This window comes from Ochotona princeps, chromosome 23 (genome assembly GCF_030435755.1).
Source record: "Ochotona princeps isolate mOchPri1 chromosome 23, mOchPri1.hap1, whole genome shotgun sequence".
Classification (NCBI taxonomy): Eukaryota; Metazoa; Chordata; class Mammalia; order Lagomorpha; family Ochotonidae; genus Ochotona; species Ochotona princeps.
Window position 1 is genome coordinate 3,454,689 of NC_080854.1, and position 21,004 is coordinate 3,475,692.

A 21,004-nucleotide genomic window follows, 5' to 3' on the forward strand; every position below is an offset into this window, starting at 1 on the left:
CTCCTCAAAATACAAAGGTGCAAATGGTAGGCAGGCAGTGAGGAGAAATGGCTATTTTTTTTCCAGAAAGGCTAGGACAGACTTTACTTGCCACCCTTACATCAAAAAGCCCAGGGAAAACACTGATTAAGAAACAACGCCAGGGTGTCGAAAAACGTTGCAACAAAATAGATATAATTTCCTGGTTCTTTTTCCATAAACTTTGCCCTTAAACCCAGATCATTCGGACACAAACTTTAGGAAAGAAAACTACTTGACTAGCAGATAAAAGGAGCCCAGATTATTTGTGGGCTGGAAGAAAGTATCTGAAGAGAATCCAGCAGGTTTCAGATGGCCGATTTCTGGGCCAGGTGAGTCAAAGGTCAAAGGTGACGTTTTTGGGCTTAATCTCCTCTTGCTCATGCCAGCATCTACAGTCCGTGCCCAGACAGACTTCAGGGGCCCTCGGAGCCAGCCTTTGCCTACACTTCAGCGTCTAGGCTGCTGGAGACACCACAGAGCTTCTAACCCAACTATTTCTAAACTAAGATCCATGCACTTGCAGGAGTCCCTGGGGAGTCCATCAGGTCCAGGAACTCACCTTGTGCTTTGCAAATTCTTTATTATTACTGACCAGAAACTGAAATATAACATTTCCTTAACTGGTACATATATAATTACAACATGAGTATTATTTGCAATTTGTCACCACCAGGAATACATGCATTTTTATGTTACTGAAGCCTGACTTACACAGTCTTCCTATTTAGCAACACTTCCCAAACCCACTTTAACCAGATCTGCTTCTAAATCTTGGTAACTGGAAAGCTAAAAAAGGGCCACATGAATCACAAATATTTTAAGGCGTTGATGGGGATTTGAACATAAGTGGTGTCCTTTTATGAAACTATAGAAGAATACCTCAAAAGATCATGGAAATGTGGAATTAAAAGATGTTTATCTTGGCAGCCAGTGTGGTGCACGATAGCCCATACTGCAGAATCCCGATTCAAGTTCTGCTCCGCTTCTAATCCAACTTCCTGTTCCTGAGCCCCAAAGGCGTCAGCTAATGGCCTAACTGCTTGGGTCCCTGTCACCCTGACCTGGGAGACCAGCATGGTGTCCTCAACTCCTGACTTGGCCTGGCCCTGCCCTGCACGTGACTGGCTACTTTACGAGGAATGAATCATCGACACAAGAGCTGTCTTCCTTTCTGACAATCTGCCAATCAGATCAACTTTTTGACAAAAGTTTATTTTGCTTGAAGAAAATTGAGATCATTACAATTATCCCATTTTATGCAATTTCTATGGACTTGCTCAAGTAACCTCATGCATTATATTCATTTCAGATCTTCTGAGAAGACACTGATAATAGGCTCTGCTATACCATCAGTGGAATCCATGGTTTTTTTTAAAAAAAGCTGAGGAACAGGTAAATAGTCGAAGCAGCAAACATTTTTAATGGTCACAGAACCAGTGAGCAGCAGCAGCACAAACATGAGCAACAGGATTCCTTGGCTCACATCCCATCACACTGGCTCACTTCAGCTGATCCTCGCTAGAAAGAACGAGGAATGTCCAAACACGAGCATGTGAGGGAAGCATGTGCCAGGCTCTGCTGCTGCTCAGCTCTTAGTCCAGGCTCTTTCCTTCTCACTTTCATTACCATCAGTATTTGCGGGACCAGAGGCTGATTATCTAGTTTAGATACTAAGTAAGCCACAAGATCTATGCATCTTCGAAACTGAAAAACCAGTTCCCTTATTATTGACCATCAAAGAGGGTTTCTCCCTAAACACCCCCAACAGCAATAACTATGACTAAGGATATTTTCTAATCTTATCCTAAAAAGTGCACTCAAAAGTTCTTTTATAAGGGCCCGGCACGATAGTGCAGTGGTTAAAGTGTTCGCCTTGCAATGCGTCAGGATCCCATATGGGCACTGGTTCTAATTCCTGCGGCTCTGCTTCCCATCCAGCTCCCTGCTTGTAGCCTGGAAAAACAGTCGAGGACTGCCAAAAGCTTTGGGACCTTGCACCCGTGTGGGAGACCAGAAAGAACTCCTGGCTCCTGGCTTTGGATTGGCTCAGCACCAGCCCGTTGTGGCTCACTTGGGGAGTGAACCATAAGACAGAAGATCTTCCTCTCTGTCTCTCCTCTCTGTATATCCGCCGTTCCAATAAAAAATAAATCTTTTTTAAAAAAAGTCCTTTTTCTAAACCACAAAGAGGTAAGAAAGATAAAGCCCCTGAGTGCAAACAGAAACACCTAACAGCTAATATGCCGATGCTCCCCCATCAGCGAACCCAGGTTTGACATCTGAGTCTGGTTCCTGACTCCAATTTCCTGCTGCAGAATCTCGGTGGTGGGGGGAACAGCAATGACTCAACTATTCAGACTGCTACTGGTCAGAAGTAACACCTAGACTGAGTTCCAAAACATCTGGTTTTAGTCTATTCCAGCCCTGGCCATTGCTGCACGCATTTGGGGAAGGAACCAAAGGACGGCAACTCTCTTTTGATCTGTCTCTTTCTCCGAAAACACAGGAAACAATGTTTTAAGAGCTTCAAGTACCCTTCATGTCCATTAGATGACTACTACCAATAAAAAACTTGAGTACTGGTCAGGATATAGATGTAACCTTTGTGCACTGTTGGTAAAATGTAAAGTGATACAGTTGCTATGGAAAACAGTTACCCGTTGCTCAAACAGTGACTAATAGAACCACCAGCGATTGGGCATTATATGCAGAAGAATTGAAAGCAGGGTCTTGAGCTAGGTGCACACACCCATATCCAGGGCATTATTTAAAGCAGGATTACCGGCCAAAGTCAAAAGCTGGAACTAATAACCCAAGTGCCTATGCAGGGATGAGAGGATAAACAAAAGGTGGGATATGAACACAATATAATATTATATCGCCTTACATGGTAAGGAACGGTTGTTCAACCTAATCCCTGAGATGCCCAAGTTACACATCAGAATACCTGGGAACAGCTCCTCACTGCAGCTCCAGATTGCAGCTTACTGTTTGCTAATTCAGGCAATGGCACATAGTTGTGACGGCTCGAGTATCTGGGTGCTTGCCACCAATGTGGAAAACATGGATTGAGTTTCAGGGCCCTAGCTCCCCTAGTTTCAATCCTGGCCCAGACCCAGCTGCTGTGTGCATATGGTAAGTAAATCATGGAAATCTGGCTTTCGTTCTTTGTCAAATAAATACATAAATAAAGTTTTGAAGTACATTTTTTAGAGGAAGAAATTCCTGACACATGTCACTACCTGGGTGAGCCCTGGGGATATTATGCTAAGTGAAATAAGCAGGCCACAAAGAAAGAAACATGGTAAAAGTACACTGTTAGGAGGAATAGTGAGTCCAGGCAGAGGTAGTCTTGGGCCTGTAGAGAGTTGTGGAAACTGGCAGAACTTGTGAATGGACTTAACTATGGAAAGTACATTCGAAATTGACCAAGACAGATTTTTATTTTGTGTGTAGGCAAATACTTTAATCCTAAAATAGCAATACAGTATAGACTGGAAAAGAGATGAACCCTCCACCTCCAAGCCTTGTCCTGTTCGGCTGGATCCCTTGAAACATCACAAGCCATCTTACAAGGTGTTGTTGAGGAGAGTCTGTGCCCTCCCTAACGTATTGGCAGATACGGCCATTTATCACGGGTAATTTATGGGCCTGCCCAAAGGAGAGGAGGGAGGGGAAAATATCAAACTGCAGAAAAAGCTCCTATTGCCCAAGGTCACAGCACAGAGGCTCAAGCTTCTTACACACACACACACACACACACACACACATACACACGTAAGATCAACTGAAGATGAAAATGCATTGTACATTAGACAAACAATGGTAAGCCTTGATAAAAGCAGACCTTAGAATGTGTGCTCACAACAATTTGCATTTAGTTACCTTCCATATGTGAACATCAAGTGAAGAGCAAAAGTGAACAAGAAAAAAAAATCCAATTGCTTTTTTGAAATACTGAGGATTGCTGAGTAAAAGCTCAGAGCAACAGTGAAACCCCAGGAATTATTTGTACTTAGAGTATCTTTTTTATGAACTATGTATTTATTTGCAAGTCAGAGAGCCACATAGAGACAGAGAGTTCTCAGCTGGGAGTTCTCATCCAGTAGTTCCCAGACATCCCCAGCAGCTAAAGCTGAAGCTCGGCCTAGGTGTCCCACAGGGCTAACACAAGGGCTCAAGCCCCCATCACTGCCTCCTAGGGTTTGCACTGGCAAAAAGCCGGAATCACAAGCAGAACATGGGTGTTCACTACTCTGGTATGAGATGCAGGCGACCCAAGCAGTGACTTAACAACTAGGCCAACCACAAGACAATAACTTCTCTCCAACAGTTTGCTCCTGTTGTCTGTCTCTTTCTGGTCCTCAAATACCATTCGAGGCCTTTTTTATTTTTCTAGAAGCATTTCATTCTACATTGCACGCAATATTCATGCCAACCTTGAGTTTGGCTAACATATACTCTACTGTCATTTTTTTTTTTGCAAGCAAAATATGGAACACCAGACTGCCAATCTAGCAATAATGTCCCATACAATATGAGAGTCACAAACTTGGAAGGTACTTCAAGTAGACATAAAAGCTACTTGGCATGCTGTCTTTCCATAAACATGTTCACATCACGTTGGTCTGGGAATCTCTATTCTGGAAATGTATCCTAAGGAAACAGTCCAAGTGAACGGAGAAAGCTTTAGGCGTGAATGTGCTTGCTGTGGGGTGCTGTCAGTCAACAAACCTTTATTAAGTGTCTATTATGTGCAGGCTCTACGCTGGCACAGAGTCTGGGCCTTGAGGATGCAAAATTACACAGTGCATTACAGCATACGCTGTGCTAAATGCTTACAGGGGACTATGCAGGGACAATGGAAACAGCACTGCAATGGGAGAAAGGTACAGAAAAAAGGAGGTTGACTTTTGAGTAACGCCTTTATAATTTCTTTATAGAGTATAAGGCAACAGGACATGTTAACCTATTTAACAAATCATTTTATTATTCTGAGAAATCATTCTTCAACATCTTTTTGGAAAAAAAAAAGATAGAAAGCAAGTATAATTGTTGCTAGGATGCTCAGAAGTCCCTGTTTTTTCTCTCCACAGAATGTGGGAGTTGGATTTCAGTGATCAATCAAGTTCCCAGCCAGTACATTTTACTGCAGACTACAATTTCTACTGGACAACCTGTCCCCCTCTAATGAAGAGGAAAACAGTTAAGGAACTCTGATTTCATTTTGCTTAAAAAGCAGAAGAAAACAAATACTCCCCAAACCTTCTTTGAAAACCTTTTCTTTCAAATTAGCCCAGGGTGGCTGCTTTTAGAGGGCTCTTCGCTAATTTGGCACGTTGAAACTTGTCATGGCTTTTTAGTGTGTTTACAAATGAGGAAATCCCAGGCATAGCAGGTGTGTGTGAGAACTTATGGAAAAGTATAGAAGAGACTCACTTTGCAATATTTAATGAGAAATAATATCAACTCAATGGGGACATGTTGCAATCTATCTAGCCAGCACTTCACTTATTCACACTTGAATTTGAAAGAATCCTATCCCTGTAGCTGGCACAACACTCAGATCAAATCAGGACACGCCACAGATCAGGGTGTGGGAGCCATGGAGATGCCTCTTCCAACATGTTCTGTCCTGTACCACGGATCATGACTTTGGCTAGACTCCAAGGTGGGGTGGGGTGTGGCTTGTGAAGGCTTACACCTGACCTTTGCTTCTTGAAAGAGAGCCTGAAGAGAATGACTGAACTTAAACCACTGAGATGAAGGTAAAACAAACATTGTTTGAGTATCTTTACTTCCCTTATGTGTAGGCTTAGCACAGTTTTTCTGTATGAGGCCAGAAAACAAATGTTCTGCAGCCCAGAGATCCTGCTACAAATACTGGATTCAGCTACTGTCGTGCAGGCAGACATCAACAATGCCAGATGAGTCAGCGCGGTCATGTTCAGATCAAGTTCAATGCACAGAAACAGGTAGTCGGGGAGATGAGGCCTCCAGGCTGCAGTTCACCTGGCCAGTCCTAGATGCTTCACAGACTATTTCACTTAAGACAGCAAAGTGGACTGGTTACTTTCCTTGCTTGGATATGAGGAAGCCAGGTGTCAGGGGGCAAGGCGACGTGCCAAGCTCACATGTCTACGCTGATACAGAGAAGAGTATTCACAGAGGTTTCTCTTAAACAGAGCCTAGTCTCTGCTCTACAAAAGGAACCTCCCGAAACAAAGAATAGGGGTCATTATGGCGCTAAGAACAGACATCAAGTCTCCATCCTTCCTTCTCAGTTAACACGAATGGTTCTAGCCCCATTACCACAAAGCAATGGGGGAGAGACATAAAAAGGCGAGTAAACAGGGTGACAGGGGAAATACTTCCCCCAAGAGAAACTTCCAGAATATTCAGCACTAACCTCCATCATTCCATAAGGAGGGAAAGGAACCAAGTGCTTATTTACAATGTAACAGACTACAGCAAAGCCACAATATGGTCACTACTGAGATGATTCTGTACAAGCCCCCTTGATAGTCACACATTCAGCAAATCATTCTAGTTTATGCCCAGTGAGCTACACAAGCGCTTAATAAGAAAGACCTGTGGCACCTGTCCCTTAGCAGTGTTCAACAGCACTGAGAGAAGATGTGTGCACACTGATCTGAATTGCCACTGAGGGGAAAAAAAACCCTCAAGGAACAACAGTCAACAAATATGACAGTACCTCTCCACCTCTGCCTTGAACTTTAATCTGGGTCCTCACCGCATTTCTTTTTCCCCTTGAGAGATTGCTAATCTCTCACTGTGGTTACCCTAATTTAGAACCTGAAGACAAGGTTCTAAGTCCATCTTTGTGGCTCATCTGCTTGAAACTTTTGCACCTGAACATTAATTTCCTTATCTTACAGCAAGCAGCTTCAACCAGATGCTTCCCAAAGTCTCTTCCAGGCTAGGCCTCTGTGAATCTTGTTTCCAAGATATGCTCACATTTCAATTAATAATAATAATAATAATAATGAAAGTAGTTTGTTGGACATAACTTAGATGCCCACACATTTTAATCTATGATGTTGCATTCTTTAGGTCTTTATAGCCAAGAAAAGTTTTCAAAATTAAAACTACATCCCTGGGCCAGGCATAGTAGCCTAGCGGCTAAAGTCCTCGCCTTGAACAGGCTGGGATCATACCTGGGAGCCGGTTGTAATCCCAGCGGCCCCACTTCCCATCCAGCTCCCTGCCTGTGGCTGGGAAAGCAGTTGAGGATGGCCCAAAGTCTTGGGACCCTGAACCCATGTGGGAGACCTGGAAGGGGCTCTAGGATCCTGGCTCTGTTTTGGCTCAGTTCTGGCCATTGTTTGAGGAGTGAATCATCAGACGGAAGATCTTCCTCTCTGTCTCTCCTCCTCTCTATATATCTGACTTTCAAAATAATAATAATATTAATAATAATAATAATAATAATAATAAATACACTTGCCACTGCCCAAGTTGGGGATCCCTAAATGTCTGGATTCCTATTATTAAAAAAAAAAACTACATCCCTAGAAAACACAGAAACTTTCATTTACAGTGATATCTAATTTATTTCTGGAAATTAAATGATGGTTTTCCCCCCAAGGACAGAGGGTACAGAAGATGTGGAGCAGATGGATTCATTGTTCCCCTATGGAGAAAAAACATTTCTGCACCTTGCAAAAATATATTAATTGGCCTGCCATCTGGCAAGCCTGCTCACATACATAAGAGATAAAGTTTAGAACTTGAGGTTTAACATGTAAGCCTGTGGGGAGATGATAATTGGCGTCTTCCTGAGTTAGTATTAGTATTTTTAAAGGAAGCACTTCCAGGGAGGTCTGACCACAGGTGGAGGAAAGCAGAACTGAGCACACTGCTGTGCAGTGACATCACGGATGTCCTGGGCCCGGCCTCACCACACAGCCTGGAGCCGGCCTGGACAGGCTCACGTCAGGCAGTCTGAGCTGAAGCACGGATGCTTGCCTGAGCGTGGCTCTGAATGATGCACCGAGACTCTATCATCATTCCTCCCATGCCTTTTTGCATTTATCAGTTATTTTTCCAAAATGTCTAGAAACCCTACTCTGGTCAAACTGTATGGTTAAAAGAATCTCATGAAGGGGGAAGCAAAAGCATAACAGAAAACAAGAGGGCAAATAAAACGTTTGCCTGAACTTCACGGTGCGTGCCTGGTACACACACAGACTGCAGCGTCCCCCTGCACATGTTCTTAGTAGCGGATACATCTGAACTGGCAGCAAATTTCTTTCCGTATGGTCACAAATCCATTCTCCTTCTTTTTCACCAGTACATTTGGGTTTAAAATGTATTTTGAAAGCTAGGTAACGTTCACTAAATTAAAATGCAGCTACAAAACAGTCTAGGTTCTTGATCAACAATTTTATAAAGACAAGGGATCCTAGATGTGTCTAAAACAGACATTTTATTCCGTCTTTATTCCCTTGCACAGAAAGCTCCCAGGACTCACTCAGCCACTCCACATTTGCTGCCCCACCATGACAATCTGTGTTGCAATCCCCCTGCCTTGCGCATACATTACCACACCACGCACACCACCTCACGGCCAGGTTTCCTTTCCCAACAAATACTGCCACATTATTTTTAAGCATTTTCTGCTATTCCAATCTGTTTATTCGGTTTCTTACAACTCTTCCATCTATGCAGCAGCAAAAGAATTTATTGTGTATTGTGAATGGACCACATAATTTAAAGTTGTTCTATCGAAGATCCCATTGGGATACACTTTCCTGGTAACTCATTGGACATTATCATGTCATGGGATGATACTCTCATCATTCCTTGCAAAGATGATTGTTAGAGAGGATGACACAAGGTGCCATGGGTCTAGGGTAGGATGCTGGATTAGAAAAATCAAAGTAGGGACAAAAAACAAATGTTCATGGAATACAGAGCATAACTGAAGAGCCCATGTTATTTTCACCCTATATTAATATTACCAAGCTATTAAGAATACTTAGAACTTTTTGAGGTAATAGGAATACTGTAATTCTTGTGGAATAAGCTCTGAGGTGTTTGTTAACCCTCGCTGAATTGCACACCTAAAGAGGATGCTTTTATTGTAGGTATATAAGCTGTATCCAGTAAACCTGGCTTAGAACAAAATGAAAACCGCTGAACTCACCTACCCTTTCTTCCACAGCAAGTAAATGCAAATGATAAATCCTATGCCAGCAGGATCCTGAATTATCCTGGGCCAAGATCAACTACAAAAAGTACTTTTGGTATTTACAAAGTACCCAAAGGGAAGACTTTTATTCTGTCCTTAGGGAGGGGTTGTCATTCCTTAAAAACCAGCTCTCCCACATCCTGTATCACTGGAGGCTAAAAAATGGCTACTGAATGGATTGGCGTGAGCAAAATAGTGTACCCTTTGCAAACTGTAGATTATGGGTAGGTTACTCTCATACAACTATTTTATGCATTGTAAAGCAATTATTTCTTAGTTCTGCAATCACAATGATGTTTTTCCCCAAGGAAAAGATGTATTTAGGTCAGTGCTATCAAGTCATTTCCTCTTCCTGATGTGGGCGTTTAGCATAGAGCTGGAGATGCCCTTGGGACACCCACAGCCCATAGGCAAGTGACTGGGTTGCTGAGTCCAGCATCACACCCTGGGAACTGGCAGGTGATGATTCAACTACTACCCTGCTACCCAAGTGGGAGACCTGAATGGAGCTCCTGGCTTCTGGCTCCGGTTTTGAGCAACCCTAGCTGTTGCAGGAGAACAAACAGAGAATGAAAGCTGGATCTGTCTTTCTCCGTCTTCCTTTTCAAATAACAAACAAAAGTCTAAAATGTCACTTTGTTGTTTTTTTTTTTTTTTTTTTTTTTAATTTTTTTTTTATTGTATTGTTTTTGACAATCTTTACATAGTTAATTACAGTTAAAGGAAAAAGAAGGAAAAAAAAAAAAAGGTTTAGGGGGATAGGAAAGTGGGTAATGCTATTATGTCCATATTGTTTCCATCATGTATCTGAGGTAAAGGGGGATATTGAGGGAGAAGCCCCACCCGGTTTCCCGCCCACCCTAAGTCCCGGATGTGGGGCATGCTCTGAGATATGTGCTCAAGTGGTGCTAATAGTTCTGCAGTTATGAATCGCTCCCAGTTTCGCTCGATGAGGTCGTCCACTGATTGATATGGTCCATCATAAAGTCTCCATTTGCCCCATAATTTGCTGCCAACATATAGCTGAGATGAATGATTGTCCTGTTCTGTCTTCTGTCTTTTCTTGGTTAGAGTTCTGAGTCCAGCAGTTCGATTGGGGAGATCTCCAAAGATACTTTGAGGTATTCCCAGACTAGATTCTTATATGTTTTAGTAAGCACAGGGCCCGGCACAGTCCATCACCCCGATCACCTGGTGGTTGCAATTGCTGTGTTGGTTCTGTTTTCAGTCCCGAGTTGCACTGGAACCAATGGGTGTTGCAGTCCAGTCTGGTTCGGCCCTTACATCAACCAGTGGGAGCTGCAGCCTAGTCGGGGCGACCCACAATAACCCCCACCAAGCCCGCCCCCTACCCTGGTTTGCCAGTATGTGTAGCAGAAGACCAGTCTGTCCCCCATCCCATTTGGCTCTGGTACTTGTCAATGGGTATTAGAGCTTAGTTCTATCTAACCAACTCAACCATCCAGCCCTCACAGATGTTGTTGAGTGCCTCTCTATCTAGCCATCCCAGCCCCCGTCCTAGTTTTCATGCCCTCCCACGGGAATAGTGACCCAAGAAGGGGGAACCCACTTTTCCCTCCCAGGTCTCTCTGTCCCGGTTTATGCTCTCTTTAGGTGGTCCTGAGATTTGACTCGACAGAATTAGTCCCCAGTGTCAGCTTCTGCCAGCTGATGCTGCGACCCTGATCTAGTCCACATGCAGCGCACAGGTGTTATAGCCTTGCTTGGTCGGGTCTGTCTCTATCCCAGCCCACGCTCTCCAGTGGGAGTAGCTGTCCGGCGAGGGGACCAGCCCCTTAATCCCCCCGCCAGCTCTGCCCCTTCCTTCCTGGATCTCACGTGTGCTAGATGGGTGCTGCATTCACATCCAGTACAGGCAGCCACGCCCTGGCATTCCATAATGTGTACTGGTTGTGTCGCAACCAAACCCGGCTCATCCCACACTCTGTTCTGGTGATCGGATTTGCCAGTGGTTGACATGAACTGATTCAGCCTGGTCTGCTCCTGACCCATGCCAAATGTATGCCAGTGGGAAACTTTCCATGGCCTATTCTGGACTGTTTCCTATCATGCTTCTTGCGCTTACCTGCAGGGACTGTGTCCTGCCAGAGGAGTTGCCCAGGCTCCTCCATCAGAACCCCTCCCAATGCCAGATTTTGCGCTTGCCAGGGGGTTCTTGAGCCAACCCTACTCAGTTCACCTCCTGTCCTAGCAGGAACAGTGGTTTTTCCTGGCTGGCTTTCACCCCATTCTGGTTCTTGATGTTGGATGTTTCAGCCCAGCCATGGCTCGTCCATACCCACATACAGCTCACACATGGCTCAGAAGAGGAGTGAGACCCAGCCTAGTCAGTCCCACATCTACCCTGGTTCTCCATAACACCAGATGGTGTTGGGATCTGAACCGGCCTGGTGCATCCAATCCCAGCCCACACTAGTGCCTAGGGTGACTACAACTGTTTCCTAGATAGAACGCAGCCCCCATTCCAGCACATACACTCCTTGGTGGGAGCCTTATCCCAGTTGTGGTGTCCCCTTACCTCCCAGATTGGGCCTGTTCCTAGCCATAAATCACACACCTGCCCGTGGTTGTTCTGAGGAGCATTAGCTGCAAACCTCAAGTTCATTTGGGATTCCCCCATTGCCAGCATTCTGTTTCCTCCATTTTGATTGAAGGGATCCCCAAAGAGACTTTGAGGTGTTCAGAGATCAGGTTACTAGCAAGCACAGTGCTTCATGCCCCAAGCACTATGGGTTCAGGAGGGAGCCTCCCAGGCAGCAGGTCAATGACACAAAGGTCAAAAACTCTTTGGCCGGGCGGCCAGCAGGCGGAGCCTGGCGCCAAATGGCGCGCTGGCCGCCTTGGAGCAGCTCCCCACGTGTACGTGGTAGCTACTGTGTGTTCCCAGGCTTGAGGCGAGGCCATCCCAAGGCCCCCCCGGCAGGCAGCAAGGTAGCTGCCTGCCGGAAGTTCAAGTCCTTGGGCCCCAGTCCCACCCTTCCTGGCTCCTCCCCCCAGCTCAAGCCACATGGCGAGCAGTAGGGGAGGCCCAGACCCGCTACACAGACCCCCGGGACTCACCCAGAAAAGGGGTAGCCATCGAGGTTCCGGCAAATCTGGGAGCAGCTCCCCACGTGTACGTGGTAGCTACCGTGTGTTCCCAGGCTTGAGGCGAGGCCATCCCAAGGCCCCCCCGGCAGGCAGCAAGGTAGCTGCCTGCCGGAAGTTCAAGTCCTTGGGCCCCAGTCCCACCCTTCCTGGCTCCTCCCCCCAGCTCAAGCCACATGGCGAGCAGTAGGGGAGGCCCAGACCCGCTACACAGACCCCCGGGACTCACCCAGAAAAGGGGTAGCCATCGAGGTTCCGGCAAATCTGGGAGCAGCTCCCCACGTGTACGTGGTAGCTACTGTGTGTTCCCAGGCTTGAGGCGAGGCCATCCCAAGGCCCCCCCGGCAGGCAGCAAGGTAGCTGCCTGCCGGAAGTTCAAGTCCTTGGGCCCCAGTCCCACCCTTCCTGGCTCCTCCCCCCAGCTCAAGCCACATGGCGAGCAGTAGGGGAGGCCCAGACCCGCTACACAGACCCCCGGGACTCACCCAGAAAAGGGGTAGCCATCGAGGTTCCGGCAAATCTGGGAGCAGCTCCCCACGTGTACGTGGTAGCTACTGTGTGTTCCCAGGCTTGAGGCGAGGCCATCCCAAGGCCCCCCCGGCAGGCAGCAAGGTAGCTGCCTGCCGGAAGTTCAAGTCCTTGGGCCCCAGTCCCACCCTTCCTGGCTCCTCCCCCCAGCTCAAGCCACATGGCGAGCAGTAGGGGAGGCCCAGACCCGCTACACAGACCCCCGGGACTCACCCAGAAAAGGGGTAGCCATCGAGGTTCCGGCAAATCTGGGAGCAGCTCCCCACGTGTACGTGGTAGCTACTGTGTGTTCCCAGGCTTGAGGCGAGGCCATCCCAAGGCCCCCCCGGCAGGCAGCAAGGTAGCTGCCTGCCGGAAGTTCAAGTCCTTGGGCCCCAGTCCCACCCTTCCTGGCTCCTCCCCCCAGCTCAAGCCACATGGCGAGCAGTAGGGGAGGCCCAGACCTGCTACACAGACCCCCGGGACTCACCCAGAAAAGGGGTAGCCATCGAGGTTCCGGCAAATCTGGGAGCAGCTCCCCACGTGTACGTGGTAGCTACTGTGTGTTCCCAGGCTTGAGGCGAGGCCATCCCAAGGCCCCCCCGGCAGGCAGCAAGGTAGCTGCCTGCCGGAAGTTCAAGTCCTTGGGCCCCAGTCCCACCCTTCCTGGTTCCTCCCCCCAGCTCAAGCCACATGGCGAGCAGTAGGGGAGGCCCAGACCCGCTACACAGACCCCCGGGACTCACCCAGAAAAGGGGTAGCCATCGAGGTTCCGGCAAATCTGGGAGCAGCTCCCCACGTGTACGTGGTAGCTACTGTGTGTCCACTTTGTTGTTTGAAAGTGAACACAAACATATTTAAGAGTAACTGGTATATAATTTTTGAAAGCGGAAAAAGCCTGTAATTCATTTCTCATATCCTAGCAGTTCCAATGTACTACCCTATGACATGCAAAAGAAACCCTCTGGCCCTCCTGTGAACTACATACACTGTTACATGAGTAACGCATATGTTGAGATGGGTACATAACACACACACACACAAATGTGAATGCATGGGATTTTATACAACCCAGAGGGAAATCTCAAAGACGCAGGGTGCAGGAGGTCTGAGTCACAAGGGCTCTGAGCTAGCAGCACTGCAGAGCTGCACCACAAGCAAAGCTTGACCTGAAAAGCACAAGCCTATTCATGCTCCGCTATAAACCATACGTTAAGAAGAGATTACAGGAGAATACACATACAATTTCCAATAACGGGAAAGACAGTCAGCAGGTAACAGTTTTAAAACAAAGTAAAACCTACTTGCATTTCAAATTCTCTTCCCTCAGACAGCAGGTGGCATTTCTATAACAAAGATAAAAATTATCCACAAATGTCCTTGAAACTGCCAAGAGGGTGCCTTTCACTGAAATTAAGACGCAAAAATCTTGCTTCACAAATAGTAGCAGCAACAGTCAGAAAACTGCTGGAGTTGTATTTCCCTTCAAGACAGCATATGAAATTGTATTTTAATTATTATTATTCAGGATTCGCCGCTTACTACTGGTTAGGACTGGGGACAGTAATTTCTCAAAGACTCAAATTTTCATCTGTATAATAAATGTAATAATACTCCCTTACCAGAGCTTTCACGTGGGTCAAACCAGCTGATATGGTTTAATCTGTGCCTAGACTGGCTCTCTGACCCCTCTCCTTGGCTGACGCTCCTATGCTCGTAGGGCTCCTACCAGTTACTGCCTGATACTATAATTATTTGTCTTCATTACTCTTTTACACCTCCAGCTTGAGCTGCTTGAAGAAAAAGATCATGCCATACCTTTTCCATTTCTCAAGTGAGTATCAGAGCCTCGGTCATAGAAAAGGCACTCAGACAGTATGTGGCACGTAAATGAAAAAGCGAGGGGATGTATAAATGCCTGGACTCCGTCCACACAAGTCAAACCTAGTCACACTCAGTAATTAGGTTATCAGATCGCTGAAGATGATTCAGGCTCCTCCACTGGCTCCCACGGCAGGAAAGGGTCACACGAGATGCATGAGCTCATAAATAACCCTCTCCGATATCTTTAAATGTAATTAACTTCCCGTGCCTCAGATGTTACTCTTCGCAGCTCTTGCTTTCACTGGCTTTGGTCTCAGTGTATAACCATATTTGACTCTCCTTTAGTGCCTTGAAGGCAGACCAAGAAAAGCATCTGAAAGAATTATTCCAACATTCAAGACTGGAGGGCCCCCTCCCAACAACAGCCGGAACCCCAAGACATATTAAGTAACTCACTTTTATAGCAAGAAGACAAAACCAAGCAGAGCAAAGCACAAACAAAGCCAGAACCACTTCAATCGAACAGGTCTTAACAGAAGCTAAGATATACACACCTGGGACTTCCCAACAAAGTCCATAAGTGTTGGGCCATGAATCCCCTCCAAACATATTAAATAGATTGGAAAGCAAACCTGTGAAGTGGCAGAAGGGACAGCTACGAGCCACTGCCTGCTGGACACACCTATGAGAATGGAAGGTTTGAAAACTTGAACCTTGTTTCTTCAGCTCCAGGCTGGGCATGCCACTAACATGGGAACTGGCCGAAAACGGAGACTATAATCTTTCTGGAACAATGGGTCATGACGAGCTTCCTTAATGCCAAAATAAGTGTTCAGAAGTGATTTCTGCTAGCTGAAAGAAAGCATGTAGGGCACATATATTTACTCTGGCCTAAGAACAACGCTCCCTAATGTCAGTGCCAGGAGTCAGAATTCTGCAGCCCTTCTGGATTTCCATCCTGTGACTGAGTCCACAGATTGTTTGTATAGCCTAAAATGGCCTCAGAAAGGTGCTCACATTACTAGTAAGCAGTTTGATTTAGGTACCTTTAGCTCCCCAAAGCACCTATGTATAAAAGGGCAACTTTTTTTTTTAATTTCTATCTTTAAGTTTAGATGGTGTTTACATAGTTGATCAGGATGGGAAGGATTTGGGGTTGTGGGTGTGATCATTGCTTCCAACCTTTCTATTTCTTCTTTCCATTTCTTGGGGGAAGAAAGAGATAGGGGGATAGGACATACCCAGCCTCCCAACCAACCCAGTACCTGACGATAGGGATGGGGAAAGGCCACCCTATATCAACCCAGAGACACAATGACGCATGATCTTAAGGTTCTGCCCAGAGGGATGTGATAGTTTTAAAATGCTATCAATCTTTTTTTTTAAAGATTTATTCATTTTATTACAGCCAGATATACACAGAGGAGGAGAGACAGAGAGGAAGATCTTCCGTCCGATGATTCACTCCCCATGTGAGCCGCAACGGGCCGGTACGCGCCGATCCGAAGCCGGGAACCTGGAACCTCTTCCGGGTCTCCCACACGGGTGCAGTGTCCCAGTGCATTGGGCTGTCCTCAACTGCTTTCCCAGGCCACAAGCAGGGAGCTGGATGGGAAGTGGAGCTGCCGAGACTAGAACCGGCGCCCATATGGGATCCCGGGGCTTCAAGGCGAGGACTTTAGCCGCTAGGCCATGCCGCCGGGCCCAAAATGCTATCAATCTTGCCATCTATGGATGAGGAATTCTTTCCAATGTCCATTGGCTGACGCCATCGACATAGTCTCCAATCAGAGCGTAACTTGTTTTAACAGCACAAGCATTCATTCAGAATGTAGAGTGCATGTTTTTCTGTTGTTGTTGTTGTTTGTTTGAAAGACGTGTTTGTTCACTTGAAAAGTCAGAGTTACAGAAAGAGATAGAGACACAGAGAGAGAGATCTTCCAACAGTTAGTTCCCAGGTGGCTACAACAGCCAGGCTGAAGTCAGGAGCCAAGAACTTCTTCAAGGTCTCCCAAGTGAGTTGCAGGGGTTCACACACTTGGACCATCCTCTGCTGCTTTCCCCAGGTACTTCAACAGGAAGCTGGATGGGAAGTGGAGCAGCCAGAACATGAACCAGACATGCTGGATGCCTGAAACACAGGCAGCAGCTTTACGTGCTATGCTACAATGCCAGCCCCAAGGGTCAACTGATTTTAAAGGTAACTTTAAAGGGAAGACAGTCAGACTTGCCCTTGGATAAAGAGCTTTCTTTAAAAAGTCATCAGATGACAAGCAATCAATTACAGTGTAAAAGAAGAATGAAGTCTGTTAAAGTCCCAGAAGGAACTCTAACAATGACTCCCCTGGCCCAAGAATATCTGAATCACTAAGATCCAAGAGGCAGAGTAAAGAGAACAGGTCCCTATCTTGGGCCTGGATTCCTAAGGCAAAAACACCACTGCTGATTTCTCAGCTCACTACAAGGAGTAATACATCCGAAACTGACAAAAGAATTGACTGAGAAAGAATGCTACCCAGAAATGTTACACGCCACATAATAAAGTACATGGCAAATTTCTTTATGTATTAACTTCATTTTAAAAACATCTAACCCTAAGCATCAAATCCTGAAACACAGTGGAAATGAAGATCATCAGTGCAGAACCCTACTTAGCAGAACCCATAATGAGAACTGCTGCTGTGTGTCCATGGACTATCCCACATTTCATCTGTCACCACTGTCCATCACGGCCACTTGAGATCAAAGGTAAGAAACCTTTCAATTTCACTTTGGTTTCACCTACCACTTACAGAAAATACAGATTCATAATCATCCATTTGATTTCTCAAGATGATGTAGCATCCCATCAGTCACTGCGCCACCCACCTGCTTGCCCTTCAGAGTAGTTGGGCCGGCATGGCCTAATTTACAATGAACCAGTTTTGGGGTTATCAATTTATTTGTTTGGGGATCTATGGGTACCAGCATGTGGGATACCAATGGGATAAAACCAATTTTCACATAGAAAATAAAAATTTGTCCCACACAACTTGAGTATCTATAATAATAATAATCTGGTCTAGGTAATGTATTCAGGAAAAGTCTTTTTTTTTTTTTCCATCAAAGGCCTCAAGATTAGCCAAGTCAAAGTTATATTTTTACAGGAATTTTATCTCATGTTCCATGATCAACAATCCATCCATATCAGACTTGGAGAAATAACATTACATAATAGCCTCTTAATAGCTATTGTTTTATAGTAACAAAGGTTTTGGTTACCATATTTCCTAGAGGGCTTTATTTGGCTGGCAGCTTTTCCCATGACAAACATCCTCCTTAGCCCCTCCACACATCCGTGAAGTAAAACATTTAGCAGTGATCAGTTTCCATTTAAGTATATCTTTCTTTCTGCCTTTTAAAAGACGTGAAAAGGACGCAGGTGACACTTAGGCAAGCAACGGGAATCCTCACTGCTTTCAGATTTAGTGCAGAGAAACACAGCTGTGGCTGGCTAATATTCCAACAGTGACTTTTAAGTGCAGTAAATTCTGAGACACCAACATGCACAGTCATTTTTCAAAGCACGGCCAACAACACAGCTTCAAGGAGTACTCAACTGGGTCTGCTGCAGGCACCAGCTTGCTTTCTTATCTAAGATCCCAGGAGACCTCAGCCAGTTTCGCCCTTTTTCTTGTGCTCAACCAGGGCTCACCCTGCACCCAGATGCATCACCACTGATTTCCAAAAGATACCTGCAACATGAACGTTTTTGGAAGCTGGAAACTTTCCAAGGACAGGAGAAGCAGGTTCCCACCTAGGCAGTGCTAAAAGCTTATTCAGAAACTTCAGGGTACCAATGGAGAGTGTCCTATCACACGTACCTGTAATTTGACCAAGAAAGAAAAGAAGCTAAACTCTAAGGAAATCAGAATCCCTGATAGACGGCAAACAACAAAGTCAGAGAAATGTAGAAATTCCCAGGGTTCTAAGGTGCAGCAAGCAACTAACAACAGAGTGCCCAAGATGAGAGATAAACATTAATGACTGCTTGTTCTTCTTACCAATCTATTTTACCTTCAAGTACTGATCAAAGCCTAAATTCTCCACTAGAGTCTTTTTTTTCCCTTGAAAACAAAGCAAGTCCTCTCGGTTTGATATTGGTATAATTACCTTCTCTAATAAGCATATCCAATAGTCATTAGTGTAACTAAATCTCCCACAGGTCCTGTTAATCTTTTAGTAAGGTTGTGAGGTCAACAATTTCCACATGTACAATCGAATTCAGGATGGAACTTTCTGAATTTCCAAGCAGACAGAAGAAAAGCAGATACAAGGGACTAGAACTACGACAAGTAGCTAAAATTTTCTACAACTTTTATTTTGAGAGATTCAAAAATCAAGTTGGCTACTAGCCAAGTTTCTACTGCCAACAGATGAACTCTGCTTTTAATAGACAGTTTTCTATCACCCTCTGTCATTCAGGTAGGTAGCCCCAGGACCATTTTAATGTCTTGGCTCTACTACTCAACTTTCAAAGGGATGACTCAGTTACCGTGATGTCACTCCCAAATGACGAGGCTACACATCCTGAAGACAGCTCAGATGAAAATAGCCTTGCGAATGCTCATCGTGGAGACAGGGTGTGTAAAGGGTGGGGTGGGGTCTTCCTCAGAGCCCAACTACTTCCATTTCAACCCACAGGAGGAGAAACCTCCCCAGTCGTTCCTACTGAACACTATTCCCCAGCTTTCTCCTGATTGGGCCATCCCTAGGCCGAAACTCAAGATTTCCTGATCCCAGCACCTCTCAGATGTGAGCCCAGAATACCTAGATCTCTTGAAGCTAATGATTCTCATTTTAAAGACCTGACTTAGACTTCTGTACACAGGGTATAAGAGAGGCAAGTGAAACCAAAATAGAACAAAACGTTCCACCCCCAAATGTGAACTTCAGGACAGATTCCTCTCTGCTACCATGCCTTGAGAGTTCTCTCTCTCTTCCCGTGGGGTCCAGTGGTAGCACCACACAGCCCATGCCTCCCCAGAGAGCACATGCTCCATATTCAAGTCATTTATTTTTAATGAGCTTTTTCTGAAATCTCCTTTTTGCATTATCACACATCTCTCCTCACCTCAACCCACATCCACACACCTTCCCAGACCAAAAAAAAAAAAAGAAGAAACACACACACACACACTCCATGTTCCAGGGGCACAACAATCTGCAGTCTCCTCCTGTCAGCCTCGCAGCAGAGGCTACAAGCACCATTTTGGAAATGTGCAGATTTCTGTTCCCATCCCTTGCATCTGGTAGATTTTGGCAGGGCCAGGCTGCCCAGACAGCCAGGCTCTCAACGGAAGCTTCAGAGGGGCTGGGAGTGGCTGCTGGGGAGGGCGGGCAGCCTGGGCACCGGAAGGTTTGGGAAAGCATTTACTGTGTTGCAGGGTGGAGGGGCAAGCCTAGCAGTGATTCACAGGACAGAAAAGAGAGCAGGAAGAAAGGATGAAGTGAAGCAGTTAAGAGACAGTTAGGAAACAGGTCTGAGCAAAGCCAGGGGTGGGAGGTCTCAGGGAGAGGCTGAGCGTGCAGGTTCGGCAGGAGTGGTGCGGGGTGGGGTAGCAACAAGTGGAGTCAGGTTTCAGGCACCTGGGGAATGCAACAGGGGACAGGCTGAAGCCCCAGGCTCAGAAGGAGATAGTGGTTAGAAGGCAGAAACATTCCCCTGGGATCCTGTGGGAGAAGCTAGACTCCAGCCATTAACACCTTAGAGGGCAGCTCCTTCTAGGTTTGTGGGAAGAACAGGAGCTTCCAGCGGCGAGGCGAAAAGGAAGCTGGCATTGCCAATTTGGGCAATGAAGCGAGCAGCCAAGTGAGCAACAGTGAGTAAGGGGATGTGATTCAGGGAAGCGGGCTGCTGGGTGGAGGCCAGGCTGTGGGGAGGTGTGCTGGCCTTCCCACCGGGAGGGAGGGAACAGCTGTGGCCCTAGCTCTGCAGTTTCTACCTGCACCACCGTTTCCTGCCAGGGACACTGACAGGCTCACCCCAAGTTGGTGGCTGCCTGAATGCTGACATCATCAGTGACTACACTGTGGCCAGACCCAACACAGGCATCCACCCCAACTTTCTGTGTGGTGGCAGGGCTTGCCTGCAGCTCCAAGATGACTCTGCCTTCCAGAAGACTCCCTGACGCTGGATACACACATCCCATGAGCCTCCTTTCCTGCAGGAGCTCTCACGCATGAGCCAGGGCCCATTGCAGTTGCGTTGTGTACTAACTTAACCTACTTCTCAGATGGTCTCAGCCAGTGACTTCCAGGCCAGTGACTTCCAGGCCAATCTGCCCAACT

General features: G+C 46.2%; 1 protein-coding gene across 8 annotated transcripts in view; it reads right to left on the reverse strand.

Moving 5' to 3' along the window:
* Positions 1–21,004, reverse strand: part of MAST4 (microtubule associated serine/threonine kinase family member 4) — a 606,692-nt gene that overhangs the window by 142,528 nt on the left and 443,160 nt on the right. The window contains exon 1 of one of the 8 annotated variants that reach the window (XM_058679967.1): positions 15,229–15,411. The exons of the other annotated variants lie outside the window; for them this stretch is intronic. Coding sequence (XP_058535950.1) covers positions 15,229–15,266 — 38 coding nt within the window. The 5' untranslated portion in view covers positions 15,267–15,411. Of the gene's footprint in view, positions 1–15,228; positions 15,412–21,004 lie in introns of those variants that run through there. 8 annotated transcript variants of the gene reach the window in all.